The 21,837-nt window shown below is 39.8% G+C and overlaps 1 protein-coding gene across 3 annotated transcripts in view; it reads right to left on the bottom strand.

The window, feature by feature from the left end:
- Positions 1–21,837, bottom strand: part of tln2a (talin 2a) — an 89,454-nt gene that overhangs the window by 24,238 nt on the left and 43,379 nt on the right. For all 3 annotated transcript variants that reach the window (XM_010730372.3, XM_027281302.1, XM_027281303.1), the window contains 19 exons: positions 21,675–21,802; positions 21,292–21,355; positions 21,106–21,210; positions 17,837–17,992; positions 16,889–16,990; positions 16,497–16,573; positions 13,073–13,253; positions 11,441–11,554; positions 11,067–11,175; positions 10,267–10,475; positions 8,962–9,060; positions 8,085–8,252; positions 7,055–7,189; positions 6,606–6,765; positions 4,639–4,805; positions 1,745–1,873; positions 1,059–1,172; positions 623–736; positions 59–193 (listed from right to left, as the gene is read on the bottom strand). In XM_010730372.3, the coding sequence (XP_010728674.1) occupies positions 59–193; positions 623–736; positions 1,059–1,172; positions 1,745–1,873; positions 4,639–4,805; positions 6,606–6,765; positions 7,055–7,189; positions 8,085–8,252; positions 8,962–9,060; positions 10,267–10,475; positions 11,067–11,175; positions 11,441–11,554; positions 13,073–13,253; positions 16,497–16,573; positions 16,889–16,990; positions 17,837–17,992; positions 21,106–21,210; positions 21,292–21,355; positions 21,675–21,802 (2,466 nt within the window). The remainder of the gene's footprint in view (positions 1–58; positions 194–622; positions 737–1,058; positions 1,173–1,744; positions 1,874–4,638; positions 4,806–6,605; positions 6,766–7,054; positions 7,190–8,084; positions 8,253–8,961; positions 9,061–10,266; positions 10,476–11,066; positions 11,176–11,440; positions 11,555–13,072; positions 13,254–16,496; positions 16,574–16,888; positions 16,991–17,836; positions 17,993–21,105; positions 21,211–21,291; positions 21,356–21,674; positions 21,803–21,837) is intronic.

Here is a 21,837-nt window from a genome sequence, read left to right as displayed (position 1 = left end):
TTGCATATAAAGTACAGTGACTTCCTGTGAATGCCTTGTGTGTGTGTCTCTCCTCTACCTTCTGTGCAGACGTCCTCAGCTCAGCCAGGCAGGTGGCCAGGTTCTTGGCACACTGACCCAGTTGCATTGCTGCAGCCTGATCTGTCACCGTGGGAACAGATGACTTTGCTGAGGTCACCATCTTACTTCCAGGCTGCAGAGCGGAAAAGAAAAAAAGGGTCTGAAATGATCAATAAATCTATAATAAATTATATTTTCCTTCAGGGCATTAAGGAATGAGAGGCTGAGAAAACTAAATGTTGCTCTGGGCAACAACAAGAAACAAAGGTTAAATTATGTGGTGGTATTTGTGGAAACCCCACAGCCCTGCATCAGCTCTAAAAGTGCCACTGAGGCATTCAACACAATAATCCCATCACACCACTGCTGCTTTAACTGCCTGCTTACACCAAAAAAGAGGTTAGAGACCTATTTTTAAGGGATCCCCACATGGCAGAAACACTATTTATACTTTGTTCAGCCTGGTTCTCAATGTAGGACTGAAGTTACTCAATCTGAAATAAAGTTTTAACAATCCAACAAAGATAAGGACACTGTGCGTGTGTGTGTTTGTACACTGTACCTGTAGGAAGTTCTGGCTAGCGATGATGAGTGCTAGTTGTGCGCTGAGGTCCTCAGGTTTGGCCTGACTGCCACGCACCCCCTGGACAAGTTGTGGGATGTGGTCTGCTACTGCCTACATACACACACAGACACACACAGGCACACACAGACACACACAGACACACACAGGGCATATATACAAGCTTAAATCCAGCCCTTAGTATAAAATCACTCTACAAGACTATTTTTAAATCATCAAACAAACAATTTGAACAGTCACAATACAATGACAGCTGATATGAATGACAAGTGCTCAATAAGGATGTAAAAGTAATAAAAAAATATTGCGACACAAATAGTCTAAATAATTTGTTATAATTGTTGTTAACAAAACAAACCAACCAACACACACAAAAAAAAACATCAAAAATGAAAAAGGTACTGTACTGTCTCACCTTACAGCTCTGCACCAGCTGTTGGTGAGCAGCAGTGTTCTTGTTGGAGGCGGCAGCATTTTGAGCAGCTGCGATGGTCTGTGTGGCTGCAGCCGCAGCCTGCTTAGCAGCATTCTGAGGAATATTCAAACATCCGCATGTAAAATCTGGTTACATAGTAGCTCTCTGTCTGTCTCAAGTGTCAACAACAAACACTTCTCAGTGTCACATCTCTGCTTTTGAGTCTGGGTGTTAAAAGATTCCTCTGTCGAGTTTGTGGTATCAGAGACAGCCTTGATATTTTTCTACATCCCTTTGCATTTTCCTTACATTTGCAGAATTTCTCTCTATAAAGGCGATAAGTATAAAGTATCTGTGTACTGCGACAATTTATCAAGCAATACTACAGTATACTGCAATGTATTTGATTAAAATAGTGTAGTCATGTTGTTCAGACAAAATAAATTATTGTACATAAAATAATAAAAAGGACAACAAACTTAAGTCTAAAAATCCTGAAATTTACAGATGAAAGACTTGAAATCAACATCCAGCACTCGCTGATCTTTACTGCCTCCATAGTAGCATCCTAATATTTGGTACTTCAGACATGGAAACATTAAGAATTGGTCTTGGTGTTAATTTTATTGTAAATATTTTCAAGTCTAGCTTCCTGAAGTAGCAGTTGAAAATATGGCGTCACTGACCTCCAGTCTGTTAATCAGTTTCTTCTTGATAGCATTCTGAGCAGCAGCGTTGGTGGCCACACGCAGCCCCTCTGCGGCCTCCCTCAGTCTTTGCTGCTGGTCCTCATTTTCTGGGTATGCTGCTGCGCCCTGAGAACACACGCGCACACACACACATCAGCAAATATAGAACACAACAGGTGAGCAGGAGGGGAAAACAGTAGGTACGAGTGTGGGAATGTTACAAAGAGAGTAACGGCTGAATGCTCTGTGTAGTCCTTAAAAGATCATTTTTCAAATACTTTCTTTCTTTAAAAAAATCATTATCATTCCTGAGTGACATGTCAGCACTCATCACACACAACCACTAAGATGGGTAGCAGACACACCCACACAACTGCCATCTGCAGCGCATACAAGTAATGTTATCCGATCAGTGCACACAGACCTTTAAAAAAAATGATGCAGACCTGCTTTAGATGCTGCACCCAAACTGAGCCGCCACTCCTTTTCACTCAAACAATCAAACAATGGTGGAAATTGTTGGGTCTGTAAATATTATTATGAAGAGGACTGCTCTGTATGGAAAATGTCATGAGATAACTTCTGTTATGATTTAACGCTAAATAAATAAAATTGACTTTTGTTGATGTCAATAAGACATGCTGATTATTCACATCAGCAAGCAGCTCTTGGTTTCCTTCCTGTTTATGAATCCAGCAGTACATGTTAACTGGATTCTGTGGAGACCAATCTCACTTAGCACCTCCGTGTCTCCTGCTGTTGGAGAGAAAGCTAAGCCTGCTGCCATTAGGTTAATTAACTGGGAACTCTGTGGCTTCACCTGCAGCTGCACAGAGAGGTGAGTGCTGCTGGAAATGCATGTCATTCAGGTAATGTTCAATCCCACAGATGCTGCTGGCAGCACATAGACAGATATCACTAGGAATATAGTACAAACCGGGAGGAAACGCCACTTTAACCATTTGACTTTGCATTAATCACAATAAAATTATGTTGGTGACCAGCTTTGCGTTTTCAGCTGCTGTCTGCCTGCTGGCAACTGCTGACATCATTTAAATTTAACCAGCCAATTTGCATAATTATTAAAAAGTGCTGATTTCCAGTGCTGACTAGCTTTCAAAAAAGCGTGGTCTGTTTTACAACGATACAATACAAGCATAATAAGTAGTCTGGCTAAAAGCAAATCATTGTCGAACATGGGCTTGAAAAAAATATAAGTCAGCTGTAAAACACACAGTCCAAAAACTCAACTGCACAAGCTCAAATCAATCAGTTACCAAGGCGACGGCTGGCTGAGGCCTCAGCCTCCATTGACACAGATAAATATACAGCTGTGACAGCGTCAAGTCTGGCGTCGAACTCGACCGTCAAACCAGCTGGAGGGCGTCATTTCATTTTCATTGTGGAATTGGAGAGTTATTAATATCAGTGTGTGATTCTGCAGACAGATAATGAGACTGATGCAGAGCGATAGCAGATAAATAATTTGGAGATGGGATCAGAGTGAGTGACGAAGCTGCTCTTCAGCAGTGTGGGAAGAAAAAGTCTGATGTCCTCTTAATTATGAAACGCTAGAAACTGGAGGGTGAATTTAAACATTGTATGGATCATAACATTTCAACGTTTAACCCTATCATTTTGTACTTATTCACTCATTCATTCTCTACTCAGAGGTCTTCATTGGAGCATTCCTGCCCATCGACTGTTTACAAGGCAAAATAAATTGCTATTAAACCAAAGGATTAGACTCCACATAAATAAATATATTAAAGAGGAGCATGGCATTCAAATTAATTAAAACTAACCACTACCATTTACACTGGATGCCAGCAAAGCAGTGTTTATTTTATTCAGACATCTTACTAAAAAAATAATGCAAGAACCCAGAATTACATCTATTGTTATGTATATTTAAGACTAAAGAGAGATGAAATTGCTCTGGGATGGCTTCAGAATCTCACAAACGATTCCCGACATGCTAATATTAATTCTATTACAATTATACAAACAAAACTAAAACTGAAGAGCGTCATGGTGACATTAACGCCAGGTTGGAAGCAGTATTGCACATATGTGTTGACCCATTCACATGGACAGCACTCCAGATTTTGGTTTGAAAAAGGTATCAGAGACACATCCTTCAGCTGCTCCATAGAGAGCAAATAACTGAATAATTCCCAGACAATTAAAGCACAGGAGGTGTTTAAAATCTAATTAGAAAGGAATAACACAAACAAAAATACTATCAACCCACAAAACGAATAAAATGTCAGTGGACCGACTCAACAATTAACTCACTGATTCATGTGTCGATGATGATTTCCACCTCAACAAGAAAGTTCCCTGCATTTGCAGATGTTGAGAAACCTTTTTTTTTCAAATTAAAGATCTGTCCACGCTCTACATTTCTACAAAATTCAAATGTCAGTTTTTTATCAATAAAATACTACTTTACAAACAAGACTAAGCAGAATCATTTCCCAAACTGTCATACTTGGTATTTCTCTTTTTTTATTCACACACACACACACACACACACACACACACACACACACACTTTTGGGATGTATGGCTCAGCTTTTTTCCCCTCTTTGCTGTCACTGAAAAGGTCACTCAGAATTTACAAGATGTCTTAGGAAATTCCACTACTGTGATTAAAACAAAAACTTTCCAAGTCTTAGGAAATTCCACTACTGTGATTAAAACAAAAACTTTCCAAGATTATTTTGGGGTCACCGATATGAATTATGCATGGACTAAAGGTAATTTACGCCATCCGCTTGGTTCACTAAACCTACTGCTTTTGGCTGGCAAATGTTGAGATATAAATGCAAAATGACAAGAAAATAAACAGAATAAATATTATACACTGCATGTCTCACACCGCTCACCTTTGCTGCCTCCACCATCCTTGCGGTGGCGTCGGCCAGCAGTTTAGCAGCTGCCAACAACTTCTTAGAATTGTCGACGTCCACCTCGGCCTCGGCGTCCGACCTCATGGCATTCACCAAGTCCGAGGTGGCCTGAGCCAACACCCGAGCCTGACGAACCATCTCTCCTGAGATGAGACACAGGTCATTAGAGTGTGATTAGAGAGGAGAGGGGTGGTGTGGAGGAGGAAGGGAAGGAGAAAAAGAAGGAAAACAGGAGACATGTGGACTAATGCAACTTTAAAAATGAAATAAAATCCATCTTCATTTCTTTCTTGCAATAACAGTCTAACTAGGTCTGACGACTGCTTTCTGTTAGAAATAATGATGCAACGCTGCAACCTTCCTGGAGCAGATAAATATTTCAACAATCTGCATTGATTTTTAATTTGATACCATTTCATTTTGTATCAGTAAGAGAAATTCAAGGTCCACTTGTTAAAATGACTGATGGTAAGTTGACTCATATTGTGACTGTTTGACATGCAACATTAGCATCAGAAAAAACAGAAGCTCAGTGCAGTTGGATTTCTTGAAGTTATATTTGCGTCCCTCCCTGGTGTTTTTGACTCCATCTGAAAATATTCTCTGTTTATTTACCTAATGAGGTGAGACAAAAGAGATAAGAAAGGGATTTTTGTTATATTCTCTTTGTCGAAGACCTGGTGAACCAAAAAAAGCTATTCAGCTGTGAGCCTCTATAATTCATGCGAACGTATCAGCTGATCTGCCAACACTGCACTACAGAGGGATTCACACTTTTGTTTTTCCTCATCAAATTTTATATTTGTACCTGAAAGTCACATTCGACATAATCTGACACATTTAATACCGGCGTCATGTGTTCATGCCTTCTGCAGAGCACACACGAGTTCTACTTGTCTATTGAGCCAATCAGTCTGGCTAAGCTGCCCACTGTGCCGGGACGTTCTTTGTGCATCTCTTTCTATCCATCTGTCTTTCTCTGCTGTCAGACTTGTTAACATCACTGTCAGCTTTTTTTTCCCTCTGTGGGTTCACCAGGGCTGACAGCAGCCCATTCAAACCCACCATCATGCCAGTCTCTCTGAGGAGATGATAGGATGAAGCATGACACACAGTAAGACAGCTAATCAGAAAGTTGAGAGCTGTGGAAAGCAAGTTTTAAAGCGTAGATGAGACATAGTTTATGTGCTTTTCATCACATTTTTAAAACAAGATATTGACTAAGGCAAGTCGCATTTAGAGACATTTTAGCCTGAATTTCAGAGCATGATAAGAGAAAAGAAATGGTGTCTTGTAGATTCAGATTCACTAATATGACCAAATCAAATTCAAGGTCAGAGATTATCGTAATTTTACGAACTAAGAGAGTTAAGAGTATTTTTGTTCTTTTATTCTAACTGTATTGTCAACCAGACTATAGAAGAGCGTACAGCCATGCTCTGTGAGGATGCATTTAGGAATGGCGGTGCTTTGTGTAAAAGCTAACAGCAAGTCAGCATGCTCACAATGACAATGCTAAAATGCTGAGGTTTAACGGGTATAATGTTTACAATGTCTGCAAATTTAGTTTAGCATACCAGCATGCTGGCATTTGCCAACTAGCACTTAGAAAAAAGCTTCATCTTAGGTATTTGAGCATAAACCAGGTGTTTGCCCAGTATAAGGCAAATTAAAACTTGATGAAAAGGCATCACCACATTAATAATTTCATGGAAATGCATCCAATAGTTGCTAAGACACTCTAAAGATGTCACCAAAGTCAGTACGGTTCATACTCTGGGGACCACGAATGTCAAGAATGTAAAATTTATGGCAATCCAATAATTGTCAAGACATTTCAGTCCGGACCGAAGTAAAGGACATCCCAATCAAAGACAGACATTTCCAATCCCAAAATCTGTGCATGGCTGATAAAAAAAAAAAAAACTAAACACTGGACTCACCTGCATCTCCCATCGAGCTGAAGATACTCTCAGTGACAGTCATAATGGTGTCTGTGGCCTGGTCGTAGCGCCCGATAGGCTCTCCCCTCGAGGTGTACTGACGAACATGTTGCAGGAGATCTCCCAGAGCCTGACTCACCACGCTGGCTGCTGCACTCACCTTTAATACAGGAGATAAACATCATCAGCATTAGTGCTGTGTTTCTTAAGCTGCATTATTCCCTGCTTCTTATTCTATCAGGCTGGAGAGAACCACACAGGACTCATTGCGTTTTAATCCGAGTGTTAGTGCATGAAGTGTCGTCTGGAGAAAAAGGATTCTAGTCAACTTATTTCTTGCCAATTAGTGTCAGACTTGTGAGATACATTGTTATTTTCTAATGACAAAACAAAAAAGCTGCACAGAACAATAAGACTTCAGTGTGACATCTTCATTTAATCAAGCGGACCTGTTTGAGGAGCTCGCCATCTTCTGTTGCTGAGAGGCAGGCCTGGACACAGCTTTCCACCGAGCGATCCACCAGCTTTCCAGCTTCGATTAACTGCTCCTGGCACACCGGTGAACTGATGGTGGGACTCACAACCTAGAACAAGACAAGAAATTAAGTGGAAATCAATGGTGACGGAGGAACAAAGGATCTAAAATAAAATCTCCAACCTGAAGAGAAGAAAATAGCCTCCATTTGTGAAAAAGTTATAAAAATGTGAAAACTTTTTGTCCAGTTTAAATCATGAAATGTTCTCTCTGAAGGGAAAATTGGATTTATTCAATATTGCCCGAAGTAATCTCCATCAAATTTCCCTCAAACAAAAAACAATAAACATATTTTATATTAAACTCATTGTTAATCACATTTCACAGAGAACAAACCGAAAAAGAGAGGGAAAATTTAAAAAGGGATTCAACAGATGGTTCTCATCATGCCACCATGCAGAGAGGTGAGGATTTGTTCAGTAAATGCAACTATTCATATTGGGAGCCAGGAGGGCATTTAAACTAATTAGAGGCATGTGGGTTGTGCAATTAAAGATGTGAAAATATGATGAGGGCACTGGGTATTTAAACCTGATATGTTCACCTTCCAAAAGCACTTATTTTCTAGCTGCAGATAAATTGGAGGTTATTCAAACATTTGAGGAGGGAAAAAAAAATGAACAATGAACAGTCTACTTATGAGACAACGAATGGGGAATTATTGTCACGTACTCAGACAAACAGCTTTAACAATAGCCTCCAAAGTGATAACCTTACGCCACTGCAAGTGTAATATTCAAATCAGAGACAGCTCTAACATAATAAATGGAAAAACATTTAAACCACCAGTGCATCATTTGCAAGCATTTACATAATATCCACTGAATTTACTTTTTGTAAATTGAGTGCATATTATACAAACATTGATATGATGAGGCATTTAGAACAACCAGTTTCAGATTTCATGCATGGTAGCAGAGCTTAATTCAAATGTGTTTTTGTACCTTGGCACATGCTACAAGCTGGGAAGTGGACAGGGCGCACTGGGTGGCGGCAGCTATGACCCGGTTCTGAAGCACGGTGTCCTCCGCAACCTGGGCCACGTTCTTGGCCTTCAGCACCAACATGGCTGCAGCGTTGGCCACTGCTTTTGCCAGATTCATCAGGATGTCCTACAACAGCAACAACAGGTGGCAAAGAAGGAAACGCACACCTGATCAGCAATTATTATTATTATTAGCAATTATTAACATTATAGACCCGCACACTCTAACATTTTTATCTCTCATCAACAGATGAAAAATACTGTGGCATGGACATTTGTACAGAGTGGACAAAGGTTAAACTTTTATTCAATACAGCTCTGTGTTAGAGGGTCATGTCTGTAGCGTGTGTGTAATGCCACTAAAAGAGAGGAGATGGGGATTTTACAGAATTAGGACAACTGCCATGAACAGTGTTTTTTTATTTATTTGTAAATGATCTCATTAAAAGAGCAGCACCAATATTCTAATCTAGTAAAACACACATTTACATCTACAAAACGTCATGTCCAAATTACTGTAAAACACAGAGTGTATTTTGTGATATGCAGGCTGAAGAAAAGTATTGAATTAATTATGATAACCTCCACAAACACTGTATTCCAATAAAAAAATCATGATTTAACCAAGTATGAGCCACATGAAAGAAAAACACAAGCTCAAGAAGCTAGAATAGGATTCAACAGAAACAAGAACATCTAGCTAAAATGAGAAAATATTCTCTCTATATTACTCATGGGTTTTTGATTAACCGAGTGGCAGCTCATCACGACAGAGATTTCTCTGAACAGCACACAGAGCGGGGCGTTGATGATAAATGGACGGGGTGGAGCGTTACCTGGAACCTCTCATCGGTCTCGCTCTCTCCAATCTGGCGCAGCAGATCTCCACTGGCCTGACCGATGCTGCCTGCTGCTGTTAGCACAGTCTGTCTGGGCTGCAGACACACACACACACACAGAAAAGCATTAGGATGTGAAAGTGTATTTAGATACTTGGTTGGAAATTGCATCCTCTTGCTTCATCTGGCTTCTATTTAACCTGTGCTGTATCTAAAACAACATTAGTGCCATTTGAGTGAGTCGGTTTAAACACAAAAACAATATTAAATTTAAATAATATTAGGTATAAAAATAAATACTGCTACATTAACACAAAGTTAACCCGGATCTCTTCGTCTAACTCGCCTACAGGCTACAAGATAGTTTTCCAACAACTTGCATGCATAATGCATAATGCACAAGCGTATAAAGGGCTGTCCCAAAGCTAGATAGGTCGGTGCATTATGCAGATTACCAGCCAACAACTGTGCAGTACATTAACTTCTGAATGATACTTCCACAACAACAAACTCCTAATAGACCTCAGTGAGAACATTACAGTCCTGCAACCAAAGTAGATTATTAGGGAGAGTAAATGAAGTGTTGTTTGCAGTGTTTTTTTGTTCTTTTTCCATAAAAAGTTACATGATGCCCGACATTCAGCCTAGCATCAGTCTAAGGTGTTTATTCAGACCCACCAGGACAATTTAGTTAGCTGAAGCTGGAAAGCAGCAGACGATGTTAATATAATAATGTGTCATTTGGAGAATGAGGAGAAGCACTGTATTATTAAGAGATGATACACTGTCTCAAAGGAGAGCTCCTCTGTGGAAAATAATTCACTTTTTAGGATGTCATTTGGATGGGGGAAAAAACCCACAGTGAAAACATACAAATACACACAAAGTCTGGCTTTTCAAGTAAAACAATGTTTGCTACTCCAGACTCAGGCTTCACTTTCACACATTATTCTCCATTTTCTTTCTTTTTATGTTCTTTCAACAAAATACTCTCTCTATCCATGCACCTATTCTCCTTCTCCATCTGGTTTGGGCCCAGTATAGCATGCTATGTTTGTTCTCCTTTCACATTTCTACACCAATATCTCCCATTTTGGCCTTCAGGTTTACATCTGCCACCTTTAACATGTCAGATATATAATAGATAAACAGAGGGAAGGGAAGGAAGGCTGGTATCAGAAGCAAAATGAAGAGAAATGGATGACAATGTAAGACGTATAGATACAATACTTGTATGTACAGGTACTGCCAGTGCTTTGACAAGACATGGTATCACTATCTCAGGGTTTGAGGTTCCTTTACCTCTCCAGAAGCCGGCTCCACAGCCTTTAGCAGGTCAGACACGGCACCTGCTAGTGTCCGGGCGGCCTTCATCAGGTCATTACCTCCGCCAACGTCGTCCTCCATCAGTGCAGCCAACAGCTTCACACCCTTTGACATTTCTGTCAAGTTGGAGGAGATGGTGGTGATGGCGCAGCCCACAGCAGTGTAGTCTGTGTCGGTTGGATCGCCTGAGTTTGGAGAGAAAAGGACAGAATTATGAAACAGTGAATAAAACAAAGTTTATCAAAACCCAGCTCTCTCAATGGAGATTCACTGATTTGTGTAGGTGATCTAAACATTTAACCAAGTTAAATATATTTGCCCTTAACTAACTGAAGACTGCATAAACACAGCACAGGGAAATAAGCAGGAGAAAGTACAGAGATCGATCAGCATGGCACAGAGCCAATATTCAGCAAGCCAAGGCAGGATATAAGGAAACTATTAGACTTTATACAGGATCTATAATGACGCTAACAAACACCAGACTGATGGAAGGGTTCTGCTTTAAAGTCACTAATTGGCCAGATAATTTTAACTCTGAAGAAAATAGCACTCCTAAAATGTACTTGTAAAACCGTGGGCATGTCTTCACACTCTCACTGGTTTCATTAAGATTCCTAAAAGGCTCATAATAAATCCCACAAAGGCTACAACAACAATACATAATGTAGCCTTTGCTTCACTATCAACATTAGTTATGTTATTGCCAATGAACTGCGGTAAATCCAAGCACACAAATGGAGCACATTCTGCTGAGTCATGCCAGTGCCACTGACCGGCTGTGAGGTTGACAACAGAGGCGGTTCCTGCAGTGATGGCGTCGACCTGGGAGTGGATCTCGTGTTTTGACTCATCCATCTTATTCTGGATCCAGACCTTGGATGCCTAGTTACACAGAGGTAGACCACACCAAAAAACAAAACAAAAAAACATTACTTTACATGCATGAAATGCACCTAAAAAAAAAATTCTGCAGACAGTGCCATTATTTATCACTGTATACAGCAGAGAGTATGAATTTTGATTTGTATTCTGGCCATTTTACTAAAAGCACAGTGATAGTGATATATTACCATAATATGAGTGTGTGCGGTGTGAATGTGAGGGTTTTATATTAACTGTAGACACATGTACGTGCACTATACAGTACCATGTCTTGTCCCAGTGGTGGCAGGTTGTCGACCTCCCCTAAGTCAATCTGGGCTTTCTGCACAGCTTGCATACTGGTGTTGATGGTTCCCATCAGAGCCTGCTGTGCTGAACTCTACACATACAGGAAGAAAAATAGGTTAATTTCTTACTGAATGCAGCCTGGATTGATTTTTAAAGAAACGTCGCTGAAGATGACTGTGTGGGAACAGACATGAGGAAGGAAAAAAGGTGACAGAGTGGAGGATGATGATGATGCATCTGTGCACCCAACTCTTGTGTGAGTAGCATACACGATTAAAAGGACTACACAAGTGAATAAAAAACTATTATAGGGTATATAATTAGACAGATTTACATCGACCTTCATCAAATAACTTCAATAATTTCTTCATCTAAGCTGTCAACCTGTCTCTTAGACCCCATCCCAACCAGTCTGCTCAAAGATGTCCTTCTTTATTGAATACGATTAATCTGTCTTTATTATCAGGATATCTCCCACAGCTGTGTGACTTTCTTCATAAGAACAGTTTATTTGAGGATTTTCAGTCAGGATTTAGAGTGCATCATAGCACAAAGACCGCATTAGTCAAAGTTACAAATGACCTCCTAATGGCATCAGACAAAGGACTCCTCTCTGTTCTTGTCCTGTTAGATCATAGTGCTACATTTGACACAATTGACCATCACATTTTTTTACAGAAACTGGAACATCAAATTGGCATCAAAGGAACCGCCCTAAGCTGGTTTAAGTTGTATTTCTTAGATCAATCTCAGTTTGTCAATGATGAATCCTCCATGCATACCAAAGTTTGTCACGGAGTCCCACAAGGTTCTGTACTAGGACCACTTCTGTTTAGTTTATATATGCTTGTTTAGGGAACATATTTAGAAATCACTCCATTAATTTTTATGCTGACGGCACATATATTTGTCGATCAAGTCTGATGAAGCCAATCAGTTAACTAAACTCAACTTAAGGATATAAAAAGTTGGATGACCTACAATTTTCTGATGTTCAGTTCAGACAAAACTAAAGTTCTTGTAATTGGACCCAAACAATTCAGAAACTCTCTTCCTAGTTACTTTATATGGGATCACCCTGGCCTCCAGCTCCACTGTAAAGAATTCTGGAGTTGTTTTTTTTAAATCAGGATTTGTCCTTTAAGTGGAGGATTTGTCCTCCACATAAAAGAAATTTCGAGGACTGCATTCTTCCACTTATGTAATATGGCCAAAATCAGACACATCACAGCTCAAGCGGATGCAGAAAAACTAGCCCATGCATTTGTTACTTCTAGGCTGGACTATTGTAACTCTTTGTTATCAGGCTGCTCCAATAAGTCTCTTAGGACTTTGCAGTTAATTCAGAATGCTGCTGCACGTGTACTGACAGGAACCAAGATCAGAGATCACATCTCTCCCATTTTGGCGTCTTTGCACTGGCTACCTGTTAAATCTAGAATATAATTTAAAATCCTTCTCCTTACATACAAAGTTCTTCATGGTCAAGCACCATTATATCTAAAATAGCTCATAGTAGAATTTGGGCTATACAAATAAGATTTAATTTGATTTGATGTGAATAAAATATCAACAAGCATCATACTGAGAGACATTTTACTTTTCTTACCAGTGGTGGCATGTGCCCACGGTGCATCTGACCCATTGTGATCTGCTGTTGAGCAGATGGCATGGTGCCCATGCTGAGCGACTCTGTGCCAATGGAGCCAGAGCGGATCACCCCTGGCAGTGCAACTGAGCCATGCTCCACCCGGCCCACGCGGTTAAACTGCTGCTGAAGGATGGTGGACCTGCAGAGACACAAATAGGCAGTTATTACAGCTTTTATAAAGGTTTAAACACCAGAAGATGTCCTGTCTATAGTTAAAGTATAATGGTGCACACAGCATTTTAGCAACTTTTAGAGTAAATCTGGCAACATACACTGTTTAATAGTACTTTAAATTCACATTGTCATTTTAGTTTTCAACTCAAGCAGAGAAGATCTCAGCTAATATGTGTTTGCATGATAAAGCCTGAATGAGCTACTTAAATGATGCAACTGCAGTGACTAGTGCAGAGAATGAGGGTTTTCTAAGCATGCCTGCTAATTCTGTTCATATATGCACACAGTGGCCAAATTGATTAATCATTATCCTCTCAGACGCTCAAATTACTTCAAAATCACAGCTTCAAAAACTATGCCAAACACAGTGGAGCACAATGAAAATGCCTCATCAAATGTAGAGAGAAGACCAGAACAAGTTGCCAATGTAGAAAATAAAACGGTTGGATGTAATCACACGATTTTAAAGAAGAAACATTTCCTTTTTATCATAAAAACATAATACATAATAACCAAAAGAGAGGGAGAACTAGTTGAGCATGGTGTGAATACATTATTCTGTACATGTCCAACAACAAGTACTAAACTATTCTAGCCCACAAAGCAACAACGTGGTTCACATTTGGTCAAATTTGTGTTTAGACAAAAGAAAAAATTGGGTCCACAAATTAACTTTTAGACATTTTATTTTACCATTTAAAATATTATTATGGCACAGGAATGTATAAAATGAGTTTTCAAAACAGAACAGAAACAGAACTAAGAAACCTTAAGTTAAGGTTTCTTAGTTAGTTAGTTAGTTAAAGTTAGCTGATGACATAGCTAGCCTGAGCTACAGCTAAATGTATCTTCTCTTCGTGACTCATTTCCTGTCAATGACAACAGCTAAACTAGTCCTGCAGAAAGATTACTAGCCTAACTTAGCTGAGTAGCTTTAACTGCCATCATCAAGGTTTTTCCTAAATCCCTTTGTCCAAAGGCAGACGGTAAAATAATCAGCTTGAACAGGTATTTAGTTTACAGTTTATAAGTATATGTTTAGCTAAGCTGCCTTGAGTTACTGCACTCTGCCTTTGACGTCTTGAAAACAGACATGTTTTCTTTTTAATGTCTCTTCAGGTCTGATGTGTAGGGCTTAAAAACATCTAGCAATAAGGTTACAGACCAAAACCAAACTGAATACAACTCGTTTCACCATCCCCTTCTCCGTATGTAGGAGAAATTACAGTGATTTCAGTGATTTGTCCCTTCTGGGCTACTGTAGAAAGATGGTGGACTCCGTGTAAGAGGACCTGCCCTCTCTGCAGATATAAAAGACTCATACTAAGGTAACAAAAACACAATACTTATTTTCAGGTGATTACACACTAATGAAAACGTGTTTATGAACATTTACCATTTCTGCAATAGATTGTCCTAAATCAGTGGTTCTTAACCTGGGTTCGATCGAACCCTAGGGGTTCGGTGAGTCGGTCTCAGGGGTTCGGTGGAGCCTCCGCCCTGGAATTTTTTTATACCATTTGTTACAACATATCTTTGTGAGCAATCGTTTTCGAGGATGCTGGACATAAAAACTAAGAAAAGGAACAGACTTTGCTGTGAAAATGACATGAGACTGGCACTTGCCAAGGTGAAGCCACGCATATCTGAACTGGTCTCTCAAAGGCAACAGCAGAAGTCACACTGAGGTAAGTTGTTGTGAGTTCATGCACTGTGTTGGTTTTGTTATTTGAACAAGGTGATGTTAATGCACGGTTCATTTTGTGCACCAGTAAAAAAATCATATTTTATTTTTTACTAAAGAAGGGTTCGGTGAATGAGCATATGAAACTGGTGGGGTTCGGTACCTCCAACAAGGTTAAGAACCACTGTCCTAAATGTTACACACGACTAGACCATTAACATCACAGACTTCATTGCCACCAAAATAACAACTCCCTTTGCGCTGCCTTATTTGGGAAAAAAAAGAAAGATCACTTAAAAGAAAACAAAAAAATCTGCGAGTGAGAGTATTTATGAGAGAGATTTAACACCAGGCAGCATGACTGTGTTCACTGGTGACAGTGGGCCACTAACACAAAGAAGGCTGACACCGCAGAGTCTTCCCACTGTGTACTTCTGGAAGACAAAGCTTTGTTTTGTTTTTCCTCTCCTCAGATGTGGCCTTCCAGAGTTCGGCTTGCTGTGTGTTTGCAGAATTAAAAAGACTTTTGCCTTCGGCCGTGTGTACAAGCCCGGATAGAACAAAAAAGGGGGGAAAATAATTTAACAATTGCAGCAAACACTCTCCCAGTTGGTAATATCAATTGAGGCTAGACAGGAAAAAGGGCTTCAGTTACACACCGAAAGTCCACTGTGGATAAATGAGGTAATACGCATCTAATCAGGAAATGTTCAGATAGAGCCTTTGCTTGTCCAGTGCTGAAAAATTTCCTCACATGATTATCTCTCAGGATAACGTCTAGCTAAGGGGGTGCGTGTTCATGTGGCGAAATGAAGTCCTGGAAGATCGATAAGCGAGCTGTGGACAGGGGCAGTGGTGAGAAGGAAATTGAAAGAAGGACCCTGGCCTGATATTGTGTTTTGTTAGAATAATAAGCAATAACTTTGTGTTTTGCCCAGTATAAACTGCTATATTGTTTTTTGCCCATGAGCACACAATGTGAGAACTAGTGTAAGGATTAATCTATAGTACAAGTTTGTTTTCAGCAGCTTTATTTATTTTATTTATTTTCTTGCTTCCTTTATGTAACAGTATGTTGTTCAATACAGCAATTTTAAAGCTGCTAATAGAAAGATAAAAACTGTCCCAGACAAAAAGCCCTGCTTGTCATCCACAGCCATGGTAGCAGCTTTTTGAGGCTGTACTGATGCTTGGTGTTGTTTTGAAATAAAATACTAACCTTGGCATGCTAACATACATACAAAGACAACATTAAAATGCTGATCTAACATGCTAAATCATTAAACTAAGATGGTAAACATTCATCTTACCATGCAGCCTGCTAACATTTGCTAAGCATAAAGTATGGTTAGAGGTTGATAAGTGTATTTTGCAGGTCATGAAATATTTTTAAAAAAAATGGTTGTTCTGTTATTTCATGGAGAATACAAATGTCTGTACAAGATTTCATGCCAATTCATCCACGAGTTGTGTGGCTGAAAAAAGGCACACTTGCTATTGGTTATAAGTTATTCATTTACATACTTTTTTGGGGATACAGATTCCTCAAGCATGGTCGACTCCTCATCACCCTCTAATCCAAAGCGGTCCTTGCTTTGCTTCTGCAGGGGAGAGAAAAAAAAACAAAACACCACTTATTCATTTCAAAAGTAGCCAACAGTGATTTTAGAGAAGCTAAATGTCAGATTGTGTCACATAAGAAGAAAACTTGGCCCCAAATTCATTAAGTGACTCTATTTTTAGGCCTTGGATACACCAGATGAAGGTCATTTAAACTGAAATGTCATAGGAAATAAACTGCAGCTGTATGAAACAGTGGGCCGAGTACATCAAGCATCAACAGATCTGAGACTTCTGTCACATAAGGATATCGATTCATTATGATTCATCTGCGCCCCCAGAGATTAATGTCTCACCTTTTTGAGGATGATGTCGATGTAACCAGCAATGAGCTGAGAGATCTGTTCCCCTTCAGTGGTCTGCACTGAGTAGTAGCTCTCCTGGTACTCCCCAAAGTCCTACACACAAATACACACATACACATACACACCCCATCTTAAACATTTTTAGATTTTGGACGATAAGGAAAGTAACCACTGCAGAGTTTGTACTGTATACAGGCTGAGGATTTACATGGAGGGATCAATGTAAATGCATGGAGCCAGCTAGTTTCAGACGAGTACTACACATTGTGTAGGGTGACATAAAAATGCTGCAACATACAGAGAGTCAGATTAACCAGAGAGGCATCTTGAAAGAGATTTTAAGTAGGAAATGGAGCAAAAAATAATAATCAGGAGCATTTTTTTCTAGAAAAAAAGAGCAAAGAATTAGACATAGAGGCACACCATTCTTCACTCATTCAACCTGTGAACCACAAATCAAACCCGAATCCATTACAATTCCCAGTGTCACAAAAAACACACCCTAAACTACAGAGCACTCTATTAAATTAACACACTCTCTCTCTGTCGTGTTAATTCAACAGGGACAGCACCTCTACCAGATCTGCAAGATTAAATCCACGTTGCTCATTGACTCTGGGTGCTGACACAAAGCAGAGATATTGACAGGGTAGACAAAAGAGTCTGTTCAATAACTGAAGTGCACAAGAGAATGAAAGGACAGGCAGACTGAGCACTACGTGATTGTTTTACAGCCGCTGCGGGGGACAGTTGGGTTCACTGTGAGCCTGTCGTTCTTATTTACTACTCGGGCTGTAATGTTCAGCGTGGACAGAATGAATGAAAGATAAAAAGGAAGCAGGAAGCTAGCAGGAATAAAACCTTGTGAGAATAATCTTCAGAGCTGGTGCTTCTGTTATAAATCCTGGGGTACGATGTTTTCCATCACTTGTGTCTTACCAGGGTGAAGCTCTTGGGTGATGCTGCCCATCTCTTCACAGTGGTAAGCGGCCACTCCTGAACCACATCTTTGGTCCTCTCATCCACTCTCATCACAGATTCTTTGGTGATCCCGAGGAGCCGCGGGACCAGCTTGTTCTTACTTTTCATCTTTTCCTACAAAAATGAGCAAAAAAACTTTTGAATACTTCTAAACTGGACAAAGCCTCTGCCATTAAGCACAAAATCACTGTCATCATATTTTTTATAACAATTACAACACTTGCAACCATTGTTGGGTGAAAATTACCACTGACGATGGCTGATGATATAAAACTGGTGTTAACTGCCAACACCGAAGAGTCATCAACTTAAAATCTCGAGCTTTGGTTCAAAATTGTTTTTCCTCATACTAGTCTGGCAGCACCTAGTTCATTTGGTCTTATCATTACTGGACTTTTATCTACACTTTTCAGTCCCTGAGGTTTTATATAACACGAGTCTGAGATTTGTAATGGTTGACTTTGAAAGCTTGAAAACAAAGTACTGTGTACACCTGTACAAAAGTGAGATGCCTTGTCAGGTGGAAAAGAGACAGCTGATAGGATCAAACTGTTTCACAAGATCTATAGGTTTTTCTGAATTTGGCCATTTAACCCATTAAACATTTCACTCTATTTAGATAAGATCAACTTTATTTAATTTTCTTAATTTCCAAATCTCAAATCAAGCTCTACACTAGCTATAGCTGGACCTGCAATGCTTCCACCACATTTTTGCTGAAGCAGTGCAAACACACATCGAGGTTTCACTAATAACATTAGTGAGTGCTCTGACAGTCATATATACACAGATATACATACATCTACTGGTGTAATTAGCACTCATAAGAATGCCTGCAGTCGTAGTAGGTTCATTATTACCTACCGCAATGCGACAAATACTTTGACTGCTGGAGACCACGCAGTGCTCCCTTAAATTGAAATTGAAACTGAAACTGTATGCTTTAATGTCAGTCTGTTTATCTGCATCATAAAGCATCTCTGCTTTCCATGGTATCTTCATGTTTACAGGGCACTTTACTCTCATTGGACCACATTGTAGAAACAAAAAGGCAGAATGAATAAATGAAACCAGAAACAACAAAACGCAAACCTCATAATGCAAACATTTAAAATAGTTGTGTTAATGTCAACTTTATTCTCTGCAGCAAACATTTCTTCCTACATTCATTTCATATCCCGCTGCCTGCTGAAGAGATTACATTTAGAGAAAAGTACAGATTAACAGATCAAGCAACAAAATTTAAATTCACTGGCATATCCACTTGGAACTCTAATTTCGATGTCATGCTGATCTGCCAAGATGGTTATTCATCTAACTAGTAGAGAAACACAAAACTCTTCCCAGTTTGTAATTAAAGCGTTATGTCTTAATTATGTCTTCATCTGCCTGTCAAAAGACTCTTCTTATATTCATTAAACCTCTAATATCCTCTCCAGTCACCCTCCAAGCCCACAGACAGAGAATATGTTTCTTCAGGAGCTGCAGTTGGTGAGCAGATGAATGGACAGTGATGGGCTGTGACGTGAGGGCAAAGAGGTGAGCTGTGTAAAAGTCCTCAAGGGCCTGTAAACTCTCTGGGGCCTCCAGGGGGTTATGGGTTAGGCACTATAGGCTGCATTTTTTTCCAGGGTTTATTTTTAAGATGTTTCTGCTCCACCAGGTTACACTCAAGGATGACGGAGACGACAAAGGCGAGCAGATAAGATGTCAAACCGATCAAGTAGAACACAGGCCGTGGGTCAGGAGGAGGGATGTGATTTAAGATTAGTGTTTTGTGCTTAAAAGGGAGTGAAAAGCAAAAAAGGTACAGTGTGGGCTTGCTGGGTTGTGGAATGTGTGAGCTGCTGCAAATGACAATTTGATGAGGTGAGCTCCAGCATAATGGAGAGTTTTTTGGTGTTTTTTTAATACCTCATCTATGCCCTTATCCTCTAGTGCTGAAAGCCACTGATGAAAAGCCAGGAAATGCCTGGCAGAGAGTCAGTAACGGCACGTGACTCTTTTTTCCAAGCAATGAACAGAAATGATCTCATCTTCTACGAGGGGTCAGTAATAAAGTAAAAAAAAGACAACTGGAAAGAAATGTATTGATGCAGACGGGGAGGTTCCCCATAACTTTATGCTGGATGTCCTCTTGGCAACAAATGAAGCGAGGGGAGGAAAAGAAAGGTTTATCTGTCACTCTTGTCATAGCAGCTATACTGGTGCTACAGTTGGAAATCAGTAAATTGCTCCTTTCAGCAGGCATCTGCTGACAGTTGGACTTATTTGGGGAGTTATTTGGGGGGGGTTGACACTATGATGCCTCCCAGTCTTCCACATTCACTCCACCTCCTCGCCTACTCGCTCTGAAATAATCTATAATGCCACACTCTGCTGCACAGACACATTTGGTTTCCTTCCAGCAACACACTGAACTTCCAGACGAGATGTTGCAGGTGTGTATATGTATGTGCGTGTTAGAGACCAAGCGAAAAGGAGTCTGTTTTTTTTTGTTGTTGTTGCTGCTGACAAAAGCAGCCACCATAGTTTCGAGTTGGGCAGCTGTGACTTGGGAGTTAGAGCAGGTCATACGGTTCAATCCCTCGATCCTCCTCCAGCCTGAATGTCAAAATGTCCATGAGTGTGTATGAATGGGTGGATGAGAGTAGTCAGAAGACTATAAAAGGCACTTTTTTTCTAAAAGTCCATTTGACATTCACAATATAAATGAGAGGGTGAGCTGAGGAGGTTGCAATCAGCATCTACACCAATAGATGCCACTAATTCCTTGTATTAATGTCATACAATGTTTGAATCTGTTTATAAGTGATTTTTACTAACATTAACAGCAGATTTTGTTTTTACTAACCCTAATAACATTTTCCATTTGGTGTGTTTGGGGTAGAGACATTTCCCCCATTTGGTTTGTGTGCTTTGAAGGTTCAGAAGGACACAGACAATTTACATATTTTTGTTAGATTCTACCTCCAACTTCTTTATCCAGTTAACACCAAGCCCAGAGAACAGACTTCACAGACGCACACACAGACACACACACAGACAGACACACAGGAGATAAAAGGCTCAGACTACGTTTCAACTATTTCCAAAATCAGCTTTCCTCTTTTTAAATAATTCAATTCAAAAAGAACTTGAGGCTAGACTTTTTCCACTTTTTGAGGTCAGATGAGCTTTTTCATAGAATAAAATGGTGCAACGTTACTGTATGATTTACTCCTTACCTTCACCAGAAAGAAGGAGACGCCGTATGTCCGCAAAGAACGAGCCAGTTTGACGTATTTCACTTTTGCTTCAATCTCTGTCATTTCTCCACAGTTTTTGTGTTCCTGCAGGTCAGATTAAACATTTACTTAGAATCTGAACAGTCAATATGTGCTTTTTTTAAAAATAAGGAACTGTGAGCACACCTGGAATATTTTCTTCTCAGCCCCTCTCTGCTTTATGTACTCTTTGGGTAGAAACTCCTTCAGGCTAGAATAGAAGTGAAACACAGAAGAAGCTGAAATTCATACAAAAAGCATGAACTCATGTTTTCTGCTACAGCCTTCAAACTCAAAAGTACAATCAATTTCATAAACTTCCAATGCTGGATTCATGATAGGAATACAAAGGTTTCCATTGCTACTTTTCTCAAAGGGGGAATTCTTTTATTTGTAGTCAACTTTATTAGAGACCTACACCTACTATTTGGCAAAGAATCTGGAGAAACAAAGGAGCCAAATCATTCAATATGGATCAGAACTGTTCATGCTGTACAACTGAGAAATCCTCTTGGGGGATAGATGCTTACTCTAAGAATCCAGGTTTGTGTTTATGCTCTATGTGAGGTCCAAACTGGATCTGGGCTTGAATGCCTCCAAACTCGCAGGCCTTGTCAAAAGATACGGGATGAGAACCATTCAGGATGTCATCTCGAGCCTGAAAGACATAAAGAAAACCTTTCATTAATTGGG

This window comes from Larimichthys crocea, chromosome VIII (genome assembly GCF_000972845.2).
Source record: "Larimichthys crocea isolate SSNF chromosome VIII, L_crocea_2.0, whole genome shotgun sequence".
Taxonomy (NCBI): Eukaryota; Metazoa; Chordata; class Actinopteri; family Sciaenidae; genus Larimichthys; species Larimichthys crocea.
Note: the sequence above shows the minus strand (reverse complement) of the source record. Positions and strands in the feature narration are given on the sequence as shown.